The 20,000-nt window shown below is 46.4% G+C and overlaps 6 protein-coding genes across 11 annotated transcripts in view; 3 read left to right on the top strand and 3 right to left on the bottom strand.

Moving 5' to 3' along the window:
• The window catches only part of LOC113074531 (DNA polymerase epsilon subunit 2-like), a gene marked incomplete at its 3' end in the record, with an annotated part of 9,597 nt that extends 5,675 nt beyond the window's left edge, over positions 1-3,922 (bottom strand). The window contains exons 1-10 of the mRNA XM_026247375.1: positions 3,762-3,922; positions 3,575-3,675; positions 2,091-2,166; positions 1,934-2,011; positions 1,652-1,745; positions 948-1,022; positions 759-842; positions 316-372; positions 184-232; positions 40-112 (exon numbers count right to left, since the gene is read on the bottom strand). Coding sequence (XP_026103160.1) covers positions 40-112; positions 184-232; positions 316-372; positions 759-842; positions 948-1,022; positions 1,652-1,745; positions 1,934-2,011; positions 2,091-2,166; positions 3,575-3,675; positions 3,762-3,889 — 815 coding nt within the window. The remainder of the gene's footprint in view (positions 1-39; positions 113-183; positions 233-315; positions 373-758; positions 843-947; positions 1,023-1,651; positions 1,746-1,933; positions 2,012-2,090; positions 2,167-3,574; positions 3,676-3,761) is intronic.
• Positions 3,923-4,086: 164 nt separating this feature from the next.
• On the top strand, positions 4,087-9,608 carry LOC113074535 (kelch domain-containing protein 1-like). The gene is made up of 13 exons (XM_026247386.1): positions 4,087-4,283; positions 4,464-4,534; positions 7,580-7,697; positions 7,768-7,880; positions 7,980-8,064; positions 8,149-8,232; positions 8,353-8,433; positions 8,625-8,683; positions 8,780-8,889; positions 8,970-9,042; positions 9,128-9,212; positions 9,304-9,356; positions 9,433-9,608. Exons 1-13 carry the CDS (start codon positions 4,197-4,199, stop codon positions 9,569-9,571), a joined length of 1,158 nt encoding a protein of 385 aa, XP_026103171.1. The 5' UTR covers positions 4,087-4,196; the 3' UTR covers positions 9,572-9,608.
• A 7-nt stretch (positions 9,609-9,615) lies between these two features.
• LOC113074529 (protein kintoun-like) lies at positions 9,616-12,532 on the top strand. Its single transcript, XM_026247373.1, has 2 exons — positions 9,616-11,796; positions 11,960-12,532. The coding sequence occupies exons 1-2, from the start codon at positions 10,018-10,020 to the stop codon at positions 12,338-12,340; spliced, it is 2,160 nt and encodes a 719-aa protein (XP_026103158.1). The 5' UTR covers positions 9,616-10,017; the 3' UTR covers positions 12,341-12,532.
• Positions 12,533-12,582: 50 nt separating this feature from the next.
• Positions 12,583-15,195, bottom strand: lrr1 (leucine rich repeat protein 1). Its single transcript, XM_026247378.1, has 5 exons — positions 15,066-15,195; positions 14,517-14,705; positions 14,345-14,443; positions 13,090-13,817; positions 12,583-13,005 (listed from the first exon to the last, which is right to left on the bottom strand). The coding sequence occupies exons 2-5, from the start codon at positions 14,697-14,699 to the stop codon at positions 12,750-12,752; spliced, it is 1,266 nt and encodes a 421-aa protein (XP_026103163.1). The 5' UTR covers positions 14,700-14,705; positions 15,066-15,195; the 3' UTR covers positions 12,583-12,749.
• LOC113074534 (kelch domain-containing protein 2-like) lies at positions 15,142-18,386 on the top strand. 6 transcript variants are annotated; one of them, XM_026247383.1, is made up of 14 exons: positions 15,142-15,222; positions 15,727-15,939; positions 16,064-16,149; positions 16,220-16,337; positions 16,426-16,538; positions 16,617-16,698; positions 16,777-16,860; positions 16,945-17,025; positions 17,127-17,185; positions 17,259-17,368; positions 17,446-17,518; positions 17,601-17,688; positions 17,912-17,964; positions 18,045-18,386. In XM_026247383.1, exons 2-14 carry the CDS (start codon positions 15,739-15,741, stop codon positions 18,154-18,156), a joined length of 1,260 nt encoding a protein of 419 aa, XP_026103168.1. In that variant the 5' UTR covers positions 15,142-15,222; positions 15,727-15,738; the 3' UTR covers positions 18,157-18,386. The 6 variants fall into 6 exon arrangements, with proteins under 6 accessions (XP_026103168.1, XP_026103166.1, XP_026103165.1 ...); XM_026247381.1 differs by having other exon boundaries at positions 15,145-15,231; XM_026247380.1 differs by having other exon boundaries at positions 15,216-15,355.
• Positions 18,387-18,607: 221 nt separating this feature from the next.
• Positions 18,608-20,000, bottom strand: part of LOC113074528 (nuclear export mediator factor Nemf-like) — a 10,368-nt gene continuing 8,975 nt past the window's right edge. The window contains exons 28-32 of the mRNA XM_026247372.1: positions 19,959-19,991; positions 19,239-19,345; positions 19,116-19,159; positions 18,959-19,038; positions 18,608-18,875 (exon numbers count right to left, since the gene is read on the bottom strand). Coding sequence (XP_026103157.1) covers positions 18,798-18,875; positions 18,959-19,038; positions 19,116-19,159; positions 19,239-19,345; positions 19,959-19,991 — 342 coding nt within the window. The 3' untranslated portion in view covers positions 18,608-18,797. The remainder of the gene's footprint in view (positions 18,876-18,958; positions 19,039-19,115; positions 19,160-19,238; positions 19,346-19,958; positions 19,992-20,000) is intronic.

Here is a 20,000-nt window from a genome sequence, read left to right as displayed (position 1 = left end):
GTCAGCGACATCCTACAGGAAATAAAAGCTAACGCACACCTGGTGAAGGAAGAGGGTTCTGTGGGCGGGAAACCAAACGCGTTGACGTGAAACACTGCATCCTCGTACCATCCTGTGAACACAGACACATCGTGTGATTATCCAGGGATGGAAAGAGCAGAAGATGGAGAGAACGAGACTCACCTTCAGCCAGAACGAAGCAGGACTCGGTGTAAAGACCGCTGTGAAACTGGTATGAAGAGTGTTAAAGAACAAACGGAGAACCGTCTCTAAGATAGCAGCACAAGAGTGTGGTGATTAGCACAGGAAGGATATTGCCTTTGACATGTTGAGCTGCACTGCGCCGCTGGGGTCCTCGAGGTAGAACTTGCCCTGAAAGAACAGCGTGAGGATGAAGAGACGACACACAAACACTGCAGTGAGTCTCTCGCTCCATCACATCAACAGACTCATGCTTTAATCAAGACTACAGATGTCCAGCCACTACTGAACCCTCCCTAACAAGCTAACAAATAAAATACATTTCTACATAACCCACTATATAGAGTCATGTTTTTGGATGTATCTGACAGACTCGCACCACTGACACCGAGAAGAAAACCAGACTCATTCAAGGCTGTGCATTTACTGCATGGACAGAGCAAGAACATCATCAAGTGTTTAATCTACACAGGTACATGATTAGGGTTACCTTGACTAACCCACGAGCACAAACAGCTGAACACAACCGATCACGAATGTGGGAAGAGGAGGAATACCTCTTTGAGCTGCGTGATCATGCCCAGAACAATCACTTCTCCGACTTTAGCTGTGCTGCCCAGAAGAGCCTCCACCGTCTTCAGCTGTAGAACAGTCACAGATCATCAGCACCGGCTGGAAATATTCCAGAAACAAGCTGATTGTGTGAGTCTTTAGCGGTCTACACAGAGAGCTTTGTTCAGTTTTACCTGGAATTTGTTCCTTCCTTCATCTGGAGCTGAACCGATAACAGGAGGAGTGAAGAGTTCATGTCTGTGAGTTCGCTGTAGATGAATAATGATTAAATAACGATAAACCCTGATTACATCTGCCATTAAAGGAACACTCCACTATTTTTGAAGATAGGCTTATTTTCTAACTCCCCTAGAGTTAAACTAGTGTTGTCAAAAGACTACCACAAAAAAAATGTTACGGTACCAGGTTATTTCTTTTTCTTTCTTTCTTTTTTTTAAGTACTGGGAAAATAGTAATAATGTTTATTACTCTGCTATTGCTACCACTAACACTACACTAACTAGCTGGGGACTGTTTTCAAGCGCTGTGTAGTATAACTGCGTCTGCTGAACTCATGATACGACTGAAAAGTTCCTTCATTATTACACTTTATTATACATCTATGCTAAGCTAAGCTAAGCTAAAAGTGCTACATCTAGACCCAGAGATCGGCTGAATGGATTCAAAAATGGTAAAACTCAACCGTTTAACTTTAGGGGAGTGTTCCTTTAACATATAAAGATAATATTAAGATATTATAAACATTATGAATTTCCTCATTCATGAAACCCGAACAGAACGAGAGATGTTAACACCTAGACTTGCACAAGCATTCACACATGATTTAGGAAGGAAATAAATACAGTGATCATTCAAAAGCAAAGACAAAGGGACTAGCCTGTTGTAAGATGGTGTATCGCTCTCTGAAGAGCTCAGCTTTATCTCTGGACTGACCGCAGAGTTTAGGGACCGGGTGATTGGTCATGCTGATGCTGAAAGAGAACAAACACTGATCATATTCCTGTCGATGGAAAACATCTTGAACTTCCCACACAAACACCGCAGACGATGAACACGGTCTTCATCTCACACTTCAGTGGTGTTCACCAGGGATGATAATGAGCTTTTTAACATAAGTCACATTCACTTGATTCTTATTATTTATTGAAATATTCCTCACGGGACAAATTTCTTTCTTTCTGTGCTGAAGATGAATCGAGGCACATCAAAGGCTCCAATGATGTTGAACACATTGTCTCTGTAAGTGAAGAACATGAATGTTAGAGACAGCAAGAGCAGACGCTGAGAGTCAGTTCAGATAGAAATGAGATTCTCACATGGTTTCATCACACGCCTGACTGCAATCCTGAACCGCAGCCTCCAGCAGCGACAGCTCCACCATACTGGACCCCACTGAGACACAGAACATCATCAGCATCACATCATCTATCATCATCATCTTCATCATCATCACATTAACTATCATCTTCATCAGCATCACATTAACTATCATCTTCATCATCAACATCATCACATTAACTATCATCTTCATCTTCATCACATTAACTATCATCTTCATCATCAACATCATCACATTAACTATCATCATCATCTATCATCATCATCTTCATCATCATCAACATCAACTATCATCATCATCATCATCACATTAACTATCATCATCATCTTCATCATCATCACATTAACTATCATCTTCATCTTCATCATCAACATCATCACATTAACTATCATCATCATCATCACATTATCTATCATCTTCATCATCCTTAAAAATATTTTGGTTTGCAGTAACAGTAAAAAAATAAATTAATTAAATTTAAAAAAAAGGGCGGTAGGGAAGGTTTTTTTTCAAAGTTTCAATGTAAAAAAAAAAAAAAAAAGAAAGTACAATTTTAGTGATGTGATTACGTAGGTATGAATTTAAACAAATAAGCATATCGTGACCTCGGGCGCATCATTGCAAACTTATTTTGATGCAGGCTATATAGACCACAAACAAATTGAAATCTTTATCAAAAACATATTTATTTCATAAGAGACAGTTTACTTCGCTTTCTTGGGTTGTCACTTTGAAAAAAATCCTGTTTGATTTGAGAGACAAGTGTTCATTGTATCGATTGTAAAATTGATTTAGCATGTCTAAATACGTTTTATACGGCAAATAACACCAAATTTAGGTAAATCCACGGACAACAGGCCGGACAAATGTAAAGACCAATATTTCTGTGATTTATTGGTGTGAAGTCTCGTGCAATGACAATCAGGAGTGCAACATTCTCGAAAAACAATAAGCAGCTTGGACTGCTATAATGCAAAACATTTACTGCAGGCTTCAACATGGCTGTGTTTACTATTAGAAATGTCAACAACAACAAAAAAATCACATAGGCGACTCTAGCCCGAATCTGTATCTGGCAGAATTCACATTTCTGTTGTAAAAAGAGAAACTTTGTGCAGAAGTATGATTTACTCTGTGTCCGAAGACATCTAGCTTGCTCTATTCTTTTTATATTCTTTATGTTTTCTTTTTATTTATTATATTATTTAAAAGCCCATGCTACGTGTACTGTGTTAAGCTGAGACTTGTTATACCACTCATATATCATTGCTTTTGTTTTTAATTTCTTCACTTTACTCATTTGTAAGTCGCTTTAGACAAAAGCGTTTGCTAAATTAATAAATGTAAATGTAAACTGCCATCATCACCATCATAACAATAACAAACTATCAACAACACCAGTGTGGTACATTTCTGTCCTAAAAGAAATGTAAGTTTCTAATAAAGTAAGTTAAAGCATACGCGGTTGTTTCTCGACAGCATCTAGGATCCGCTCCAGAACCTCCTCCAGATCCGCTTCAGAGACGGACTCTAGAACCCGCAGCAGGAAGCGGCTGGACTCCCTGCAACCGACACAAAACCTCTAACACTCATTACTGCACTTTAAACATAGTAAATGAAGATAACTACTATAACGAGTGCCACATACGGTCGCAGGATTAATCCGCGCATTTTAAATCCTGCGCTCACTTTCAGCTTCACTCTGCGCGCGTCCATCTTCATCTGTTCCCGCCAAACAGACGCTTCCGCTTCCGCTCCAACAAGTTTCGTAAACATCTAAAAACCTTTCAAAATAAAAGCCGTGTTTACTTTCTCAGCTACCATTGGATATCTCTATATTAACAGTCTGTTTTTGTTTGTAGTAACTTCGCTTCATACGAGACAGTTTATAAAAGAAAAAGGTGCAGATATAAAACTCGAGAAACAAAGCTTTCTCGCGCGCGCTCCCGTCTCGCTGCTGCTGTCATTATGCGCGTGACACGAGCTGCTGTTTTGCTAAAATCCAGAGGTTGTAGGTTCCTGTCACTGCTGTCAGCTCATAATAGTATTAATATCAGCACTGTTAATAATAGTGACAGTCGTGATGAGTGAAGAGCCGGTGGCTCGAGAGAGAAGCGGACACACAGCTGCGGCGGACGGACACTTTCTGTATATCTGGGGCGGATACGTGGTAATAACAATAACAATATTAATAATCAGGCCCAAAAAAAATTTTTTCCGCATATTTGATGAAACAGTAGTTTAAAATGGTCTATACGCATCAAATGAAGACATTTAACAGATAATGTTTAATAACGCTTTATTTTAATAACACTGTTGTAAGCTAAACAATGACTGTGTTTTGCTTCAGTCGGTGGAAAACCGTGAAGTTTTCCTTCCAAATGACGAGCTCTGGTTGTACGACTTAGAAACTGGGATGTGGTAAGAAATGACAAGCAGTTGTTTAGTGTTTGTGTGTGTGAATGAGAGAGTGAGAGTGAGTGAGTGTGTGTGTGTGTGGGGTGGGGGGGAGAGTGTGTGTGTTCTTGTTTTTGTATCATATCAGGACACAACTCTGTATAATGTCATGGGTATGACACAGGTATTACAAGGAGAGGGTGACTTATGAGGACATAACCCATGTCCCCATTTTTCAAAACATTTATAAATCATACAGAATGAGTTTTTTTGAGACAGTAAAAATGCACAAAGTTTCCTGTGAGGGTTAGGGTTAGGTGTAGGGTTGGTGAAGGGCCATAGAATATACAGTTTCTACAGAATAAAAACCATTACACCTATGGGATGAACACACTTTACACTAAAACAAACGTGTGTGTGTGTGTGTGAGTGAGTGAGTGAGTGAGTGAGAGAGAGAGAGTGTGTGTGTGTGTGTGTGAGAGAGAGAGAGATAGTGTGTGTGTGTGTGTGTGTGAGTGAGAGAGACAGAGTGTGTGTGTGTGTGAGTGAGTGAGAGAGAGAGAGAGATAGAGTGTGTGTGTGTGTGTGTGAGTGAGTGAGAGAGATAGAGTGTGTGTGTGTGTGTGTGAGTGAGTGAGTGAGTGAGAGAGATAGAGTGTGTGTGTGTCTGTGTGTGTGTATCTACGTGTTGACTGTGTCTCACTGTTATCTACAAACTGGAGGCACAAAAGGTTTAGAATCTATTGACATGTCTGAACAGAAAGTCATCTCTCTTCTCCTCCTCTCATCTCCTCCTCTTCTTCTCTCCTCCGCTTCTCCTCCTCTCTTATCCTCTCCTCTCCTCCTCTTTTCCTCTCCTCCTTTTCTCTCCTCTCCTCCTCTCTTCTCCTCCTCCTCCTCTCTTCTCCTCTCTTCTCCTCCTCTCCTCTCCTCTCCTTCTCTCCTCCTTCTCCTCTCTTCTCCTCCTCCTCTTCTCCTCCTCCTACTCTCCTCTCCTCCTCCTCTCCTCTCCTCCTCTTCTCTCCTCTCTTCTCCTCTCCTCCTCTTTTCCTCTCCTCCTTTTCTCTCCTCTCCTCCTCTCTTCTCCTCCTCCTCCTCTCTTGTCCTCCTCCTCCTCTCCTCTTCTCTCCTCCTCTTCTCTCCTCTCCTTCTCTCATCCTTCTCCTCTTTTCTCCTCCTCCTCCTCTTCTCATCCTCCTCTCCTCCTCTTCTCTCCTCTCCTCCTCCTCCTCCTTCTCTTCTCCTCCTCCTCCTTCTCTCCTCCTCTTCTCTCCTCTCCTCCTCTTCTCTCCTCTCCTTCTCTCCTCCTCCTCCTCTCTTGTCCTCCTCCTCCTCTCTTGTCCTCCTCCTCCTCTCCTCTTCTCTCCTCCTCTCCTCTCCTCCTCTTCTCTCCTCTCCTTCTCTCATCCTTCTCCTCTTTTCTCCTCCTCCTCCTCTTCTCCTCTCTTCTCATCCTCATCTCCTCCTCTTCTCTCCTTCTCTTCTCCTCCTCCTCCTTCTCTCCTCCTCCTTCTCTCCTCTCCTCCTCTTCTCTCCTCTCCTTCTCTCCTCCTCCTCCTCTCTTCTCCTCCTCCTCTTCTTCTCTCCTCCTCTTCTCTACTCTCCCCTTCTCTCCTCCTCCTCTCCTCTCCATCTCCTCCTCTCCTCCTCCTCTCCTCTCCTCCTCCTCTTCTCCTCCTCCTCTACTCCTCCTCTTCTCTCCTCCTCCTCCTTCTCTCCTCCTCCTCTTCCTCCTCTCCTCCTCCTTCTCCTCTCTTCTCCTCCTCCTCTTCTCCTCCTCCTTCTCTCCTTCTCTCCTCCTCTTCTCTTCTCCTCTCCTCCTCCTCTTCTCTCCTCCTCCTCCTCTACTCCTCCTCTTCTCTCCTCCTCCTCCTTCTCTCCTCCTCCTTCTCTCCTCCTCCTCTCTTCTCCTCTCCTCCTCCTTCTCCTCTCTTCTCCTCCTCCTCTTCTCCTCCTCCTTCTCTCCTTCTCTCCTCCTCTTCTCTTCTCTCCTCCTCCTCTCCTCCTCCTCTCCTCCTCCTCCTCTCCTCCTCTACTCCTCCTCTTCTCTCCTCCTCCTCCTTCTCTCCTCCTCCTCTTCCTCCTCTCCTCTCTTCTCCTCTCCTCCTTCTCCTCTCTTCTCCTCCTCCTCTTCTCCTCCTCCTTCTCTCCTTCTCTCCTCCTCTTCTCTTCTCTCCTCCTCTCCTCCTCCTCTTCTCTCCTCCTTCTCTCCTCCTCTTCTCTCCTCCTCCTCCTTCTCTCCTCCTCTTCTCTCCTCCTCCTTCTCTCCTCCTCCTCCTCCTCCTCTCTTCTCCTCTCCTCCTCCTTCTCCTCTCTTCTCCTCCTCCTCTTCTCCTCCTCCTTCTCTCCTTCTCTCCTCCTCTTCCTTCTCTCCTTCTCTCCTCCTCTTCTCTTCTCTCCTCCTCCTCCTCTCCTCCTCCTCTCCTCTCCTCTCCTCCTCTTCTCCTCCTCCTCCTCTCCTCCTCTACTCCTCTTCTTCTCTCCTCCTCCTCCTTCTCTCCTCCTCCTCTTCCTCCTCTCCTCTCTTCTCCTCTCCTCCTCCTTCTCCTCTCTTCTCCTCCTCCTCTTCTCCTCCTCCTTCTCTCCTCCTCTTCTCTTCTCTCCTCCTCCTCCCCTCCTCCTCCTCTTCTCTCCTCCTCCTCCTCTACTCCTCCTCTTCTCTCCTCCTCCTCCTTCTCTCCTCCTCTTCTCTCCTCCTCCTTCTCTCCTCCTCCTCCTCTCCTCTCTTCTCCTCTCCTTCTCCTCTCTTCTCCTCCTCCTCTCCTCCTCCTTCTCTCCTCCTCTTCTCTTCTCTCCTCCTCCTCCTCTCCTCCTCCTCTCCTCTCCCCCTCCTCTCTTCTCCTCTCCTCCTCCTTCTCTCCTTCTCCTCCTCTTCTCTCCTCTCTTCTCCTCTCCTGTCCTCTCCTCCTCTCCTCCTCCTCCTCCTTCTCTCCTCTCCTCCTCCTTCTCTCCTCCTTCTCCTCTCTTCTCTCCTCCTCCTCTTCTCTTCTCTCCTCCTCCTCCTCCTCCTCCTCCTCCTCCTCCTCTCCTCTCCTCCTCCTCCTCTCCTCCTCCTCTTCTCCTCCTCAGGGAGAGGCGTGCTGTGTGTGGGACGGTTCCTCCGGCGATGTCTGGGAGCTGCGGCTGCATCGTGAATGAAGAGCTGTATATCTTCGGCGGCTGCGGTGATGATGGACAGACTAATGAAGTAAAGCTGCGGTCAGTCTGTGTTCAGGTGCATCTGTTCACACACGCTTCATGAGAGTGTCTTGTTTCAGCATTACTCAGTCAGTCTGCAGGACGAGAGCTTCAGCTGGAGGAGAGTGAGGCTTCGGTCCGGATCGCTGCCGTCGCCACGAGATAAACTCTCCTGCTGGGTTCATGAAGGAAGGTTAATGTTTCTCTATCGGATTCATTCAGTACATACCGCTCAATATGAAGGAACTGATTTAGTAATAATTGCATAATATGAGTGTTGGTCTCCCGACAGAATCATCTACTTTGGTGGATATGGTCACAAACTGCGGCGTGAAATCAACGATTCAAAGAGCTTCATTGTGGATGAAGCATCATGGGTAGTTTATGTTCACTACAAAACTGCTCACATACAAAGAATGATCCAAAACAGATTCATATCAGGGTCAGTTTTCTCTTGTCAGGCCGAGGACATTTTCTGGGGATGGAACAACGAAGTCCATGAGTTTGATACAGAAAGAAGCAGATGGGCCGAGCCGCAGACCTTCGTGAGTCTAACATCATTCAGCATTATAAATCAGGCACTTATCCAATGTTTTGAATTCAGTCACAAGTATGTTTTGGCGAAGTTTACAACACTATGAAGTGTGTTTGTGAATGATTGACAGGGACGAGCTCCAGCCCCGCGAGCCGCTCATGCTAGCGCTAGCATCGGCAGCAAAGGCTACGTGTGCGGTGGAAGAATAAGAGTGAGTATTGTTCATATGCATTTATAGAGACTGCTGCTTCCTTAAAATCACTTCTCTCGTACAAAAAAACATAAATCCTCTAAAATATCTGCCTGTTTAAAAGGCCATAATGTGTTCTTCTCTAGTTCTCTTGAGAAGATGCATGTGTCAGATTAGACTGTTGTCATGTTTCATGTGTGTTTTCTGCACAGGAAGCTAGAACAAGTGACATGTTTTGTCTGGATTTAAATTCCTGGACCTGGTCAGAAATGTAAGAGACGTCACACAGCTATATAACCCGTTCCTGAGCATTGTGTGTGTGTGTGTGTCATCTTGATAAAGCTGCTGCCTCATCTCGTGTTTTTAGCGTGTCCTCCACCGCGGCTCCTTTAGGACGCTCATGGCACACACTAACAGCAGTGTCAGATACGTCTCTGTTCGTGTTCGGGGGACTGAGTGTGGACTGCAGACCCATGAGTATGACACACACAGAAACACAACTCTAAACGACAGCATAGCTAACACACAGAACCACAGAGCTTTCTCTTTCCTGTCAGGTGACGGCTGGATATTTGATCTGGAGACAAATGGATGGACAAAGATGGAGCATCAAAACAAGGACAAACCGCGGTAGGAGAAAACACAGACATGGAGATGAATAGAATAAGATCTAATGATTTGATTCCTCAAGCGCTCTTTGGCTCTGATTTATCAGGCTCTGGCACAGCGCTTGTCAAGGAAGAGACTCGGATGTTGTAGTGTTTGGAGGAAGTCATGATTATATCCTCTTAGTGGACAAAGTGAGTGTTGTGTGCTCCACGGTGTAAAGTATAATTCAGCAAACTTCTGAAACCTGTAACCCTGTCTCAGTGAAGATGATCTGTTTTGCAGGGCCACTGCAACGATGCGCTGGTGTTCCAGACTCAGCCGTACCCGCTGATACGGTAAGAACCGGTGAGCACCGGCGGAACAGGAGCGATGTGCTGATGGACCACAGACTAATGAGGTTTATTTCTGCAGATTATGCCAAGACTTCATTGCAAGCCACGCCAGCACGTTTCAGTCCCAGATTCTCTGTTTACCACCAAAACTGAGGAACGCTGTGAAGAGAAGGACCATTTTCTTCAGAACTAGCAGAAAGTCACAGAATGTGGAATGAGTTGTTTTAAAATAAAAAACGGGACACCTGAAAAGGGTTTGTTTAATATTATTAAAATATCTACATTCAGGATTTGAACAACTGAAACAATATTTCACTGTTTTGTGTATAAGCGCTGAAATTGTATTTAGAATCTAATGCAAATGTAGCAGTTTCCTTCTAGGAACAATATATAAATATAAATGAATGCCCCTTTCTGTTCAACGTATGGTTATAGACAGGTAAATGTGTTCCTGGAGGATGGAAACCAGTCGAATTAGTTCAAGTTACATCTGCTTCAAATAAGAATAGTGCACTGATGAGAGCTGCGCGCTCACGCGATGAGCGTCTCGACAGCGTGCGCGCTCTCGCTTATTGTAGCAGGTTTCTATGGTTACAGAGTCGTTGTACTCAACGTAGTTTTCTGTCGATTTAATTTCTTTAAAAAAAGAGCTTAACAGTTCACAATGGATTTCAGCAAACTCGAAGAAATGAATCTGACACGTGATGAAATAAATCGTTTCGGTGAAGCTCTAAAAGACGAGAAGTTCCGCGAGTTACTGAACGAATACGCGACCGAGATCTCAGACCCCGAGAACAAGAGAAGATACGAGGAGGAGATCACACAGCTGGAGAAGGACAGAGGAACGAACGTGCAGTTCATTCACCCCGAAGCTCATCACGTGCTGAAGACCCGAGGAGCACGCGAGAAGCGCTTCATCAATATCTGCTCCAATCAGCTGATCGATAAACCCTCGTGTGAAGCGGGCCGAGACCGAGACGGGAAGACGGGCTTCCACTGGCGCTTACCGTTCAGTCTGACACCGGGCAGACCGGACCGAGACGCCTCCGGGAACAGCTGCGTGATTCATGACGTCATCTTCCACCCAGACGCGCTGCACGCGGCGGAAAACAACAAGAGACTGATGGAGCTGCTCCACAGAACCGCGATCGGAGGCGTCGAAGACTCCTTCCACATCAAGCTGGACAGAAGGAATATAAAGCAGCTGAAAATGAAGTATAAAGGTGTTCCTCAGGCGGCTGTGATCCGCAGACCGATTCCTGGCCACGAGCGGCAGCAGAGCACCAGAGACCTGGAGCAGACCCACACAGAACCAGAACCAGAACCAGAACCAGAACCCGAACCCGAACCCGAAGCCTCCTGTGCCGCTCCTCCAGATCATGAGGACTCCAGATCTTCATCATCCAGTCAGCCTACTGAACCACATTACACCGTAAAGTATCGGTCCGTCGTCGATCTGCAGGACTACAGGTGCTCCAGAGACTCGGGGCCCGGGGCCCGACCCACAGACATCATCATCACTGTGTCTTTACCGCTGCTGAGATCTGCGCAGGACGCTGAGCTGCTCGTCCTGGAGCGACGGCTCGTCCTGCAGTCTCACAAACCAGCGTATAAACTAGATCTTCCGCTCTCCTATCCTGTGGATGAAGACAAAGGAGACGCCAAGTTCAACAAAACCAAGAAACAGCTGACCATCACTCTTCCTGTTCAGCCAGCGAGGAGCACAGAATTACAGCAGACCAGATGTGATGAGATGAAGAGTGAGGAGGAGGAAGATCAGACCAGATGTGATGAGATGAAGAGTGAGGAGGAGGAAGATCAGACCAGATGTGATGAGATGAAGAGGAGCGAGGAAGAGGAAGATCAGATCAGATGTGATGAGATGAAGAGGAGTGAGGAGGAAGATCAGATCAGATGTGATGAGATGAAGAGGAGCGAGGAAGAGGAAGATCAGATCAGATGTGATGAGATGAAGAGTGAGGAGGAGGAAGATCAGACCAGATGTGATGAGATGAAGAGGAGCGAGGAGGAGGAGGATCAGACCAGATGTGATGAGATGAAGAGCGAGGAGGAGGAGGATCAGACCAGATGTGATGAGATGAAGAGCGAGGAGGAGGAAGATCAGACCAGATGTGATGAGATGAAGAGTGAGGAGGAGGAAGATCAGACCAGATGTGATGAGATGAAGAGGAGCGAGGAGGAGGAGGAGGATCAGATCCCTCGCACATCTAATGAGGAGGTTCTGGAGACAGAATTAAACTGCAGTATTGTCAGTCCTTCAGCAGGTGATACAGCCGGACTACAGCAAGAGCCTTTAGCATGTCAGTTAATCAATTTAACGACAGAACCACAGACACCTGATCATTTACAGCTCATCTGCTCTGTGGAAACAGACAATGAAGATGGAACCCACATCAATCGAGCGGTCGACTCACCAAATACAGTATGTGACTATTATATAAAACATTCATGCATGTGTATTTAATATCAAGCCATCAAATTCACTAATCATCAGTTTGAATCTGCTTTTATCTAGTAATGCAGTGGGTGTGATATAGTATAGAGATTACTAATACTAATGTGTAATTGTTACTCTCTTTCCGCAGAAGTGTTCCAGTGAGTCTGAGATCCAAACCCATGTGAAAGCAAACGCTGGAGATGAAGACGTCCATGAAGTGAGCGGCGCCCTGCACACAGAAAACACAGCGAGTGACGCTAATGCATTATTTCCTCACCAGACACTGGACACAGATAATACTGCACTAAACCAGCAACTGAATCACGAGGAGGATCAGAGCTCTTCTCAGGACGAGCCAGAGACGAGACGTTCCTCAGAAGACCACGAGAGCACAGCGGAGGAACCAGCGTCTGCTGACGGAGTCATCTTGAGAGAGATCGAGCGCGACGGCAGAGACGTCTTCATCTGCAGTCACAAGACCTCGGCCGCTCTGTGCTTCCAGAACTCTCTCTGGTCTGATTTGGACTAAACTCTCTGAGCTTACTGATAGCGTGCTATCTCATCATTGGGGTTCTATAGTCATGATAATTCACTTACTTTTAGTTAACTCAAGTTAGATGTTTAAATGTAGAGAAAAATAAAAATCTTTGTTTAGAAATCTACTTATAAAAAGAGACTGATCTTTTGGGGGAATAATTAAATAAAGAAAACTGAGAAAATACAGAAGCCTGTCGTGTGAAATCATGAAATAATTTCTTTGTCAGCTCAAACTTTTGTTTTAATGACTTTTATTTATTTCACAAAACATGTTGTGATGCTGTAGTTTAAAGGTGTTCTACACAAAACGGTCCCTTAAACATTGAGCTAAAAGAGAAACGACACACAAACACTGAAAACAGATCAGTGTTCGTCCACACGAGAGCGTGATCCTCGCGTCATCATCTCAGATCACGCTGCACGCAGCCGTCCATGAACTCACAGTAACACATGAGCGAGCAGAAGTGCTTCTGCACCGGAGCCTCGGTGCCGCCCATGTTATCCACCAACACTACGGTGTGAGACACCAGGTGCAGGTTCATGCTGACGGCCGTCTGGATGAAGGAGTTCACACAGACCCGGCCGCAGTCGCACGCTTTAGAGAAGTCCAGCTGGTGACACAGGTGCAGCGGCACGACGTGAGGACCGTGTGGGATTCTGACAGAGAAGACAAGAACAGGTTAGAAACCGAGCGTGACATCAGCAGACTGGCGTCTGTGTAAGCAGCGGAGCGAGCCTCACCTGAGCTCCAGCACGGCGCGGGACGCCAGCTCCTGCAGCGTCAGCGGGAACGTGAGGTGCATCGTGTGCTCCAGAGCGTTGGCTTGAGAGAACGGGTTTCCAAACAGGTCCAGGTTCTCCAGGCACAGTTTTCTGAAGCTGGCAGGAAGTACGGTGAGCTGGTTGTGAGCGGCGGACAGGAAGCGCAGCTTGGAGAGCCGACCGATGTGGAAAGGCAGCCGCGAGAGTTTGTTATCGTCCAGTTTGAGGTTGACCAGCTGCTGCAGCTGACAGAAGCGAGCGGGCAGGACCTGCAGCTGGTTCTGACTCAGGTCCAGATGCTGGAGCGACGTCTGCAGGGTCGAGGAGCACAGGCCGTCGCTGAAGCTCTCCAGGTGGTTGTTGTGGAGAATCAGCTCTGCGAGGCAGCTCAGGTCACCGATGGTGGAGGGCAGCTTCTTGATGTGGTTGTTGCTGAGGTCCAGCCGGCGCAGGGCTCTGAGGGTCAGCATGCGCATGTCCACACGGGTCAGTCTGCAGTACGACACCTGCAGCTGCTCCAGAGAACACGGGAAGCTGGACGTGAGCGGATAGTCCTTCTTCGACAGAATGCTGAGCTTCTTCTTGGGTTTCTCCACATCACGGGCGCGGGCCGGGCCGAGGGCCGACAGAGGGAGCGAGTCCGTGTCACTTCCTCTGTGAGCCAGACGAGCGGCGGAGAGGAAGCTCTTCAGGCTGCTGATGTCGGCCTGAAACACACACACGTCAAGCACTAGCCTTCATGGAAAACATTCATATCTTCAGCTTTTTAATAGCGTCAGTATTCTATTTATGTAAAACCAGGTCTGTGTAGGAACTAGAGCGAGGCAGCAGATATTCCCTCGACATCAGAGAACACGGTCAGGCTACAGAGTTTAAACTTGATCCTGACACATTATAATCACCTACCCAGAAGCTAAAAATGGAATAAATGGCTCAAGTAAAGCAGGAATCAGCACAGTGACAAAAAAAAGCAGATATCAATCCAGATTATTACTGTATTATATTTGCAGCTGAAGACTGGAAGAGATGCTCACTATAGCAAAGAAAGAAATATTACAAAGTAGTTGACTCAAAGAGAATCAGAGAATACGAAGTACCAATCACTATCTTTATCTTTTATCAGCTGCCACGGTGCCTAATATCAGTCTGCTGGCTGCTAACTGCACTTTGGATGGAATGTATGATGCATTTATTTTAACCCCTTTCTCCAGCAGAAATGAAAGCACGTCTTTACTTTACTCAGACAGATGTCAATCGCAGGCTCCTTCAGTCGAACCGTGGCTTTGCCTTCTTCCACGAACCAGGTGAAGAACTTCTCGATGTTGTCCTTCAGCTGCAGAGAAACACACAGAGACTCAGGAGCTGATCACATCTGATCCAGACACACAGAAGGAGAGAGAGCCTGCCTTGTATCGGGCTCCGCTGCGGTCTTTGGCGGTGCAGATGAGCAGAAACAGGCCGCTGCTGCTCGGGTTCCGGTCCAAGTGTTTCCCGATGGACAGAACCGCACGGCGCGATCTGCCGTTCCTCCGCAGCCCCAGCGACGGTAACGCGCGGTTAACGACCTCCACATCACACTGCAGCCTCATCCTGACCTACACAACACCCGCCCGTGAGACAGCACCGACGGACACACCGAGCTTGGGTTCGGGTCAATGCTAGTCTGAACGATCAGGATACGGCAGGATGTTTTGCATAAAAAGTGATGGATTCCTCCATTAAACGTCGACCAATATATCGTGTGTGAATACTGGACTGGTATCTAGTTCCGGACACTAACTGTTTAGTCGTTATTTGCTTGGTAACGTTAAATAAACTCTGACTGAAAAAAGTACAACGGACCCGAGGTTCTGAGGCACTCTCGCTGCTCTGTTCTTCCGTTCGAATCGATTAATTAGCACATCAGCAGATCCATAGTTAGGCCAAACTTTTAAGGAATGATTAAAACCACTCACCTGGAAACATAACACGGTTAGATCGTATTAAAACAACACTCTTTAACGACGCTTTCGCTAACAGGCTGTTGCGTAACGCGCGCTTCTTCGCGCCGCGCATGCGCAGTGAACACTCACGGTTGACCTCACTACTATGGCGGCGTAACTTTACCAGAAGGTATTTCCGGTGAGGCCTTTATGCATTAAAATTGAGTTTTAATTCATGTGAGCATCGCAGCTCATGACAAGCTACTTTCCATGACTCAGTCGCTTGACCCACAGAAGTGAAAAGATTACTAGTTTTCATTCGTGTGAGTAGTTTTCAGTTATTATTCTCATCTGTAGAGGTGAGCGCGCATCAGCTGCTCGACCAAAACAACACGATCTCGTGTGACTGATTCCTGAAGATTCACTCGATTTACATTGATCAACATTGCTGACTATTTATAAATTCAAACAGTCATTTGATCTGTGCTGAAGACGACTCGTGTAACATACACTGGCCGCATGAAGCTCTGTAGAGAAGTTATCTTTTAAATTCCTGGAAAACATCGGACATGGACTTCCTGTTATTGCTATAAGTGTGTGCGTGTGTGTTGACATCGGTAAAGCCACCTGCAGATAAATGAAAGATGTGCTGCACGTTAGATGTTTGATCAGTAACAGGTAAATCTTCTACTAGTGACTGCGTGACATGGAAGAAGATCTGGTACCACACATGGAGGATGATGATGATGAAGATGAAGATGAGTTTGAGTGGGCTGCAGGTCAGGAGGAGGACGGAGAGCTGGACTGGCTGCAGGAGGTGTTTGTGTCCAGACAGAGTCCAGCCGAGCGCAGCGGACACATCGCAGTCACTGACGGCAGCTGTATGTTCGTATGGGGAGGATATAAGGTGTGTTTATTCATATTTAAGGTCCATCGCACTCACATTTACCTTATCATCACACTTTCCCAGCTAACTGTTCTGAAGGTCTCCGTGTAAAGACGTCTGTATGTTTTCAATGTGGTTTTATCAGAATGCGGACACTGAAGCTGCTGAATTCACTGACTTGTATTTGCCGAAGAACGAAATCTGGATCTACAACATGGAGACGGGAAGATGGTAAAGCCCTGTGCTGTCACACCAGCTGAACACACGAGAGTTTGACGCCGCTAACCGTGTTCTCTTGCAGGAGAATGAAGCGCTCGGAGGGTGACGTGCCGAACTCGATGTCGGGCAGCTGCGGCTCGTGTGTGGACGGTGTTCTCTATCTGTTCGGCGGTCATCAGGCTCGAGGAAACACTAATCTGGTGAGTCCTTCTCCTGAAGCGAGACACCAGACAGCTGTGAGTCTCTGAGAGATACAGATGTTGGCTTGTGCTCCGTGGTGTCCCGCAGGTTTACCGTCTGCCGCTGAGAGCGTCTGTGCTCCGCTGGGAGAAGATGAGCGATCTGACCGGCCTGGCGCCGACCTGTAAAGACAAGCTGGGCTGCTGGGTCTACAGAAACCAGTACGTGCTCCTCAAACAGAGAGGATCTTATCAGCGGATGCCTTGACTTTGCTCCAGCTGTTTGTGTTGTTTCCACAGGCTGGCGTATTTCGGGGGCTACGGCTACATAGCGCAGCCCGGTCACAGAGGAACGTTTGCACTCGATGAAAATTCATTCATGGTGAGTCCGTCTCGTCCCGTCTTCAGCAGTCACGTGTGACACGAGTGTGATGAGAAATGTGATGTGCTGTGTCTTCAGGGGAACCACGCGGGACGAGGCTGGAACAACCACATACACATTCTTGATCTCGAGACGTCAGCGTGGAGCCAACCCATCACAAAGGTCTTAACCCTGTACCTCAGGTCTGATGCTGTAGAACTGGTGTGATCTGGTTCAAACGCTGTGTGTGTGTGTGTGTGTGTGCAGGGAGACGCTCCGTCACCACGAGCCGCTCACGCCTGCGCCAGCATCGGAAACAGAGGTTACGTCTTCGGAGGCCGATACATGGTGTGTGTGTGTGTGTGTGTGTGTGTGTGTGCAGCACTCATCTGTCCATTATTAGACTAGAGTCATCTTTGTGTTCTAAAGCTGGGTCTTCTGCACCACAGGATCATCGGCTGAACGATCTGTACTGCATCAACATGGACACGTGGGAATGGAGTGAGATGTATGTTCAGGGTGTGTATAGTGGAGGAATCCTCCGTCTGTGGGATGTGCTGATCCGCTGGTGTTTGTTTCAGGTGTGTTCCTCAGCACGGTCCGCTCGGCCGCTCGTGGCACTCCTTCACTCCGGTGTCAGCGGATCACATCTTTCTGTTTGGAGGCTTCACCACCGACAGAGAAACACTGAGTGAGTGACACAGCTTCACCTGAACACACACACACACACACACACACACACGCTTCAGTCAAGTGTTTGTTTTGCAGGCGATGCCTGGCTTTACTGCGTCAGTAAGAACGAGTGGAAACCGTTTAAACACGAGCACACAGAGCGGCCCAGGTGCGTCTGACACTCGTCTCGATCAGTGTGTGTTTGCCGTCTCACTGATGCTGATGTGTTTGTGTGTGTGTGTCTTCTGCAGACTGTGGCACACGGCGTGTCTAGGTCCCGATGGGGAAGTGTTCGTGTTTGGAGGATGTGCCAATAATCTTCTCTCACATCAACAGGCCGTGAGCAAAACATCAAGATCTACTCCCTTATAATTAGCAAAAAGCTACTAATGCATGGTTTAATGAAGAACTCCAGCGCTAGCGAGTAGAAAACACATGCTCTGTAGTTCAGAACAATACTCATTTGTAGTTTTGAGACACATAAGATCAGTTTAAAGATCAATCCCTGTATTTGTGCGTCTTCCTGCTGCATCTGAATCTGTTCTCGCTCTTGTATTCACAGGCTCACAGCAACGAATTACTGCTTTTCACTGTTCAGCCCAAATCACTGGTCAGGTGAGTGATTTCCCCCAAGCCTCACACTTACGGTCTCGGGCGCTCTCTGAAGTGTGTGTGTGTGTGGTGTGGACGTCCAGGTTGTGTTTCGACGCTGCGGTCCTGCATCAGAAGCGTCTGGAGCACATGTGGGACGTCCTGCCCAGCGCCCTGCTGCATCGCCTCAAACAGAGAACCACGGCAGACTCCTAGAAGACAATCACATCCCCACCGGGACAAGAGGAGCTGCGCCGAAACAAACCTGAGACTTTTATGAAGGTTTAGTGTCTCATCTCACACGGATTGGGAAAGTCAGTGTCATTTAAGAGTGTAGCAGAAAAACATTTATTCCACTGGACGACAGATATGATGCCTGATTTGATTTCAGCAGTTTTATCTACATTTATTAATATCACATCTGCATTAAAAACGTCAAACACTGGTCCGTGGTCTTTTTTTGTCGCCAGAGTGTTTCAGTTTTCCAAACTATAACCAAACGATCAGCACTTCCTGTATATAATCAGCTGTTGGGGAATGAAGTCAGAGTAATGTACTGCATCTGATGATCTGACATGATTCAGCACAACTCTATTCCTGATGAGGATTTGTACAAAGCTTACATTTTGTATTGTTTCTTCCAACATGGAAAATAAATGGTGGCACATTCACATTTATAAAGTTATTTTTATTGATTTGTTATTAAATGCATGGATTGAAGGAAATTATTTACTTGCAAAAACAAAAATTTGAAGCTTAAACTGTTCTCTGGTATACAATATAAGGTAAATATTCAGAAGGCGACTGAAAGCGTTGTGTGATGTGCTCTCAGCAGAAATCATCCAGAATCCAGAGCTTCACTTCTTCTTCGCTGCTAACAGGTTTGGAGCAGAAACCTTGACCTTCCCAGGCATGTTTCTGGACAGATCTGTGTCCTGTAAAACAGCAGCGTTTCATGATCTGACGTCACACAGCATCCGTTCAACGCTCAGACTCAGGAAACATCAGCTTCTAATACCTTTATGCTCCTGAATAAATCCTTCTCTCGAGCGCTGGTGTCTTTCCCTCGGACGAAGCTCATCACGGCGGTGCGGGCGGCTGCGGTCACACATCACACTCAGTACATTTACAGACAGAGTTATAACACTGAACTTCTACAGTAACACCAGCTTTACCTTTCCCCTTTTTCTGAGTGCCTGGAGTTAGTTTGACTTTGTACCTGGAGTGAAGACATAGTTTTTATAGCTCCGAGGTGATGATGTTAATCGTGATCTGATCAGTGTTTGTTGGGAACGTACTTGTAGTTGGAGAGCGCCATGTACGGAGCACACACCGGCACCGCGAACATCAACACATCGTCCAGATGAGGCAGACCGGTCAACGTGTCCAGGATGTTTTCAGCATCCTAAGATGAGAAGATTTCAATCAGTAATGAGTCATTGGTGATTGTGTTTGTTTAATTAAAAATCATGATTAAAACAACGTAAATTTGATCAATCTTGCCAATTAATCAGCAGAACCGAACGCTAATTTAAGTAAATGCACTTCAATTTTAAAGTGTCCTGATGATCACTGCGATCACTGGCCAATAGAAACAGTTTCTGTTTTAATATTGATCTTAAATAAAAGACAAGATTTGATCTGTTCATCAAACTTCAAAGAACTATAAAACCCACGGTTCTTCTCCACAGATTTACAGAAGGGAGATAAATTGAGTTGTGAGTGTCAGGATCCACCGGAGCTACTCTGTTGTGAAGCTTCTATTAATTAAAGTCAGGATACTGGGACCAATAATATCACAAATGTTCTTTACTAATCTTGATGGAATAACACACCTAACACAGTTTGCAGGTTATAATCGCCCAACTAGCTCAGATAGACAGTTAAGATGAACGAACACTTTACACTGATGCTTCTCTTCTTCTCAGACGGCTGAAGGCTTTCAGATCAAGACACACATGATTGACGGTGGAGGCAGGAAGTTTAAATTCCTCTTCCTGTTTAGTGTGTGCACTCACCTCAGCAACAGGGTTCTCCACATCCTCCGTCTCCTGCAACAC

The sequence above is a fragment of the Carassius auratus genome, unplaced genomic scaffold (genome assembly GCF_003368295.1).
Source record: "Carassius auratus strain Wakin unplaced genomic scaffold, ASM336829v1 scaf_tig00014999, whole genome shotgun sequence".
Taxonomy (NCBI): Eukaryota; Metazoa; Chordata; class Actinopteri; order Cypriniformes; family Cyprinidae; genus Carassius; species Carassius auratus.
The sequence above is the reverse complement of the archived record's forward strand: the minus strand, read 5'-3'. Positions and strand labels throughout refer to the sequence as shown.

Bases quoted from the DNA above. Each gene is read 5' to 3' on its own strand.
- LOC113074535 (XM_026247386.1), top strand. From the start codon at position 4,197: ATGAGTGAAGAGCCGGTGGCTCGAGAGAGAAGCGGACACACAGCTGCG. The intron at 4,535-7,579 runs GTAAGAAATGAC...TCTCCTCCTCAG, and splicing joins GACTTAGAAACTGGGATGTG to GGAGAGGCGTGCTGTGTGTG. The intron at 7,881-7,979 runs GTTAATGTTTCT...GTCTCCCGACAG, and splicing joins TGCTGGGTTCATGAAGGAAG to AATCATCTACTTTGGTGGAT.
- LOC113074529 (XM_026247373.1), top strand. From the start codon at position 10,018: ATGGATTTCAGCAAACTCGAAGAAATGAATCTGACACGTGATGAAATA. The intron at 11,797-11,959 runs GTATGTGACTAT...CTCTTTCCGCAG, and splicing joins CGGTCGACTCACCAAATACA to AAGTGTTCCAGTGAGTCTGA.
- lrr1 (XM_026247378.1), bottom strand. From the start codon at position 14,699: ATGAGGCTGCAGTGTGATGTGGAGGTCGTTAACCGCGCGTTACCGTCG. The intron at 13,818-14,344 runs GTAAAGACGTGC...TGTGTGTTTCAG, and splicing joins TTGACATCTGTCTGAGTAAA to GCCGACATCAGCAGCCTGAA. The intron at 13,006-13,089 runs GTGAGGCTCGCT...CTTCTCTGTCAG, and splicing joins CGCGCCGTGCTGGAGCTCAG to AATCCCACACGGTCCTCACG.
- LOC113074534 (XM_026247383.1), top strand. From the start codon at position 15,739: ATGGAAGAAGATCTGGTACCACACATGGAGGATGATGATGATGAAGAT. The intron at 16,539-16,616 runs GTACGTGCTCCT...TTGTTTCCACAG, and splicing joins TGCTGGGTCTACAGAAACCA to GCTGGCGTATTTCGGGGGCT. The intron at 16,699-16,776 runs GTGAGTCCGTCT...CTGTGTCTTCAG, and splicing joins TCGATGAAAATTCATTCATG to GGGAACCACGCGGGACGAGG.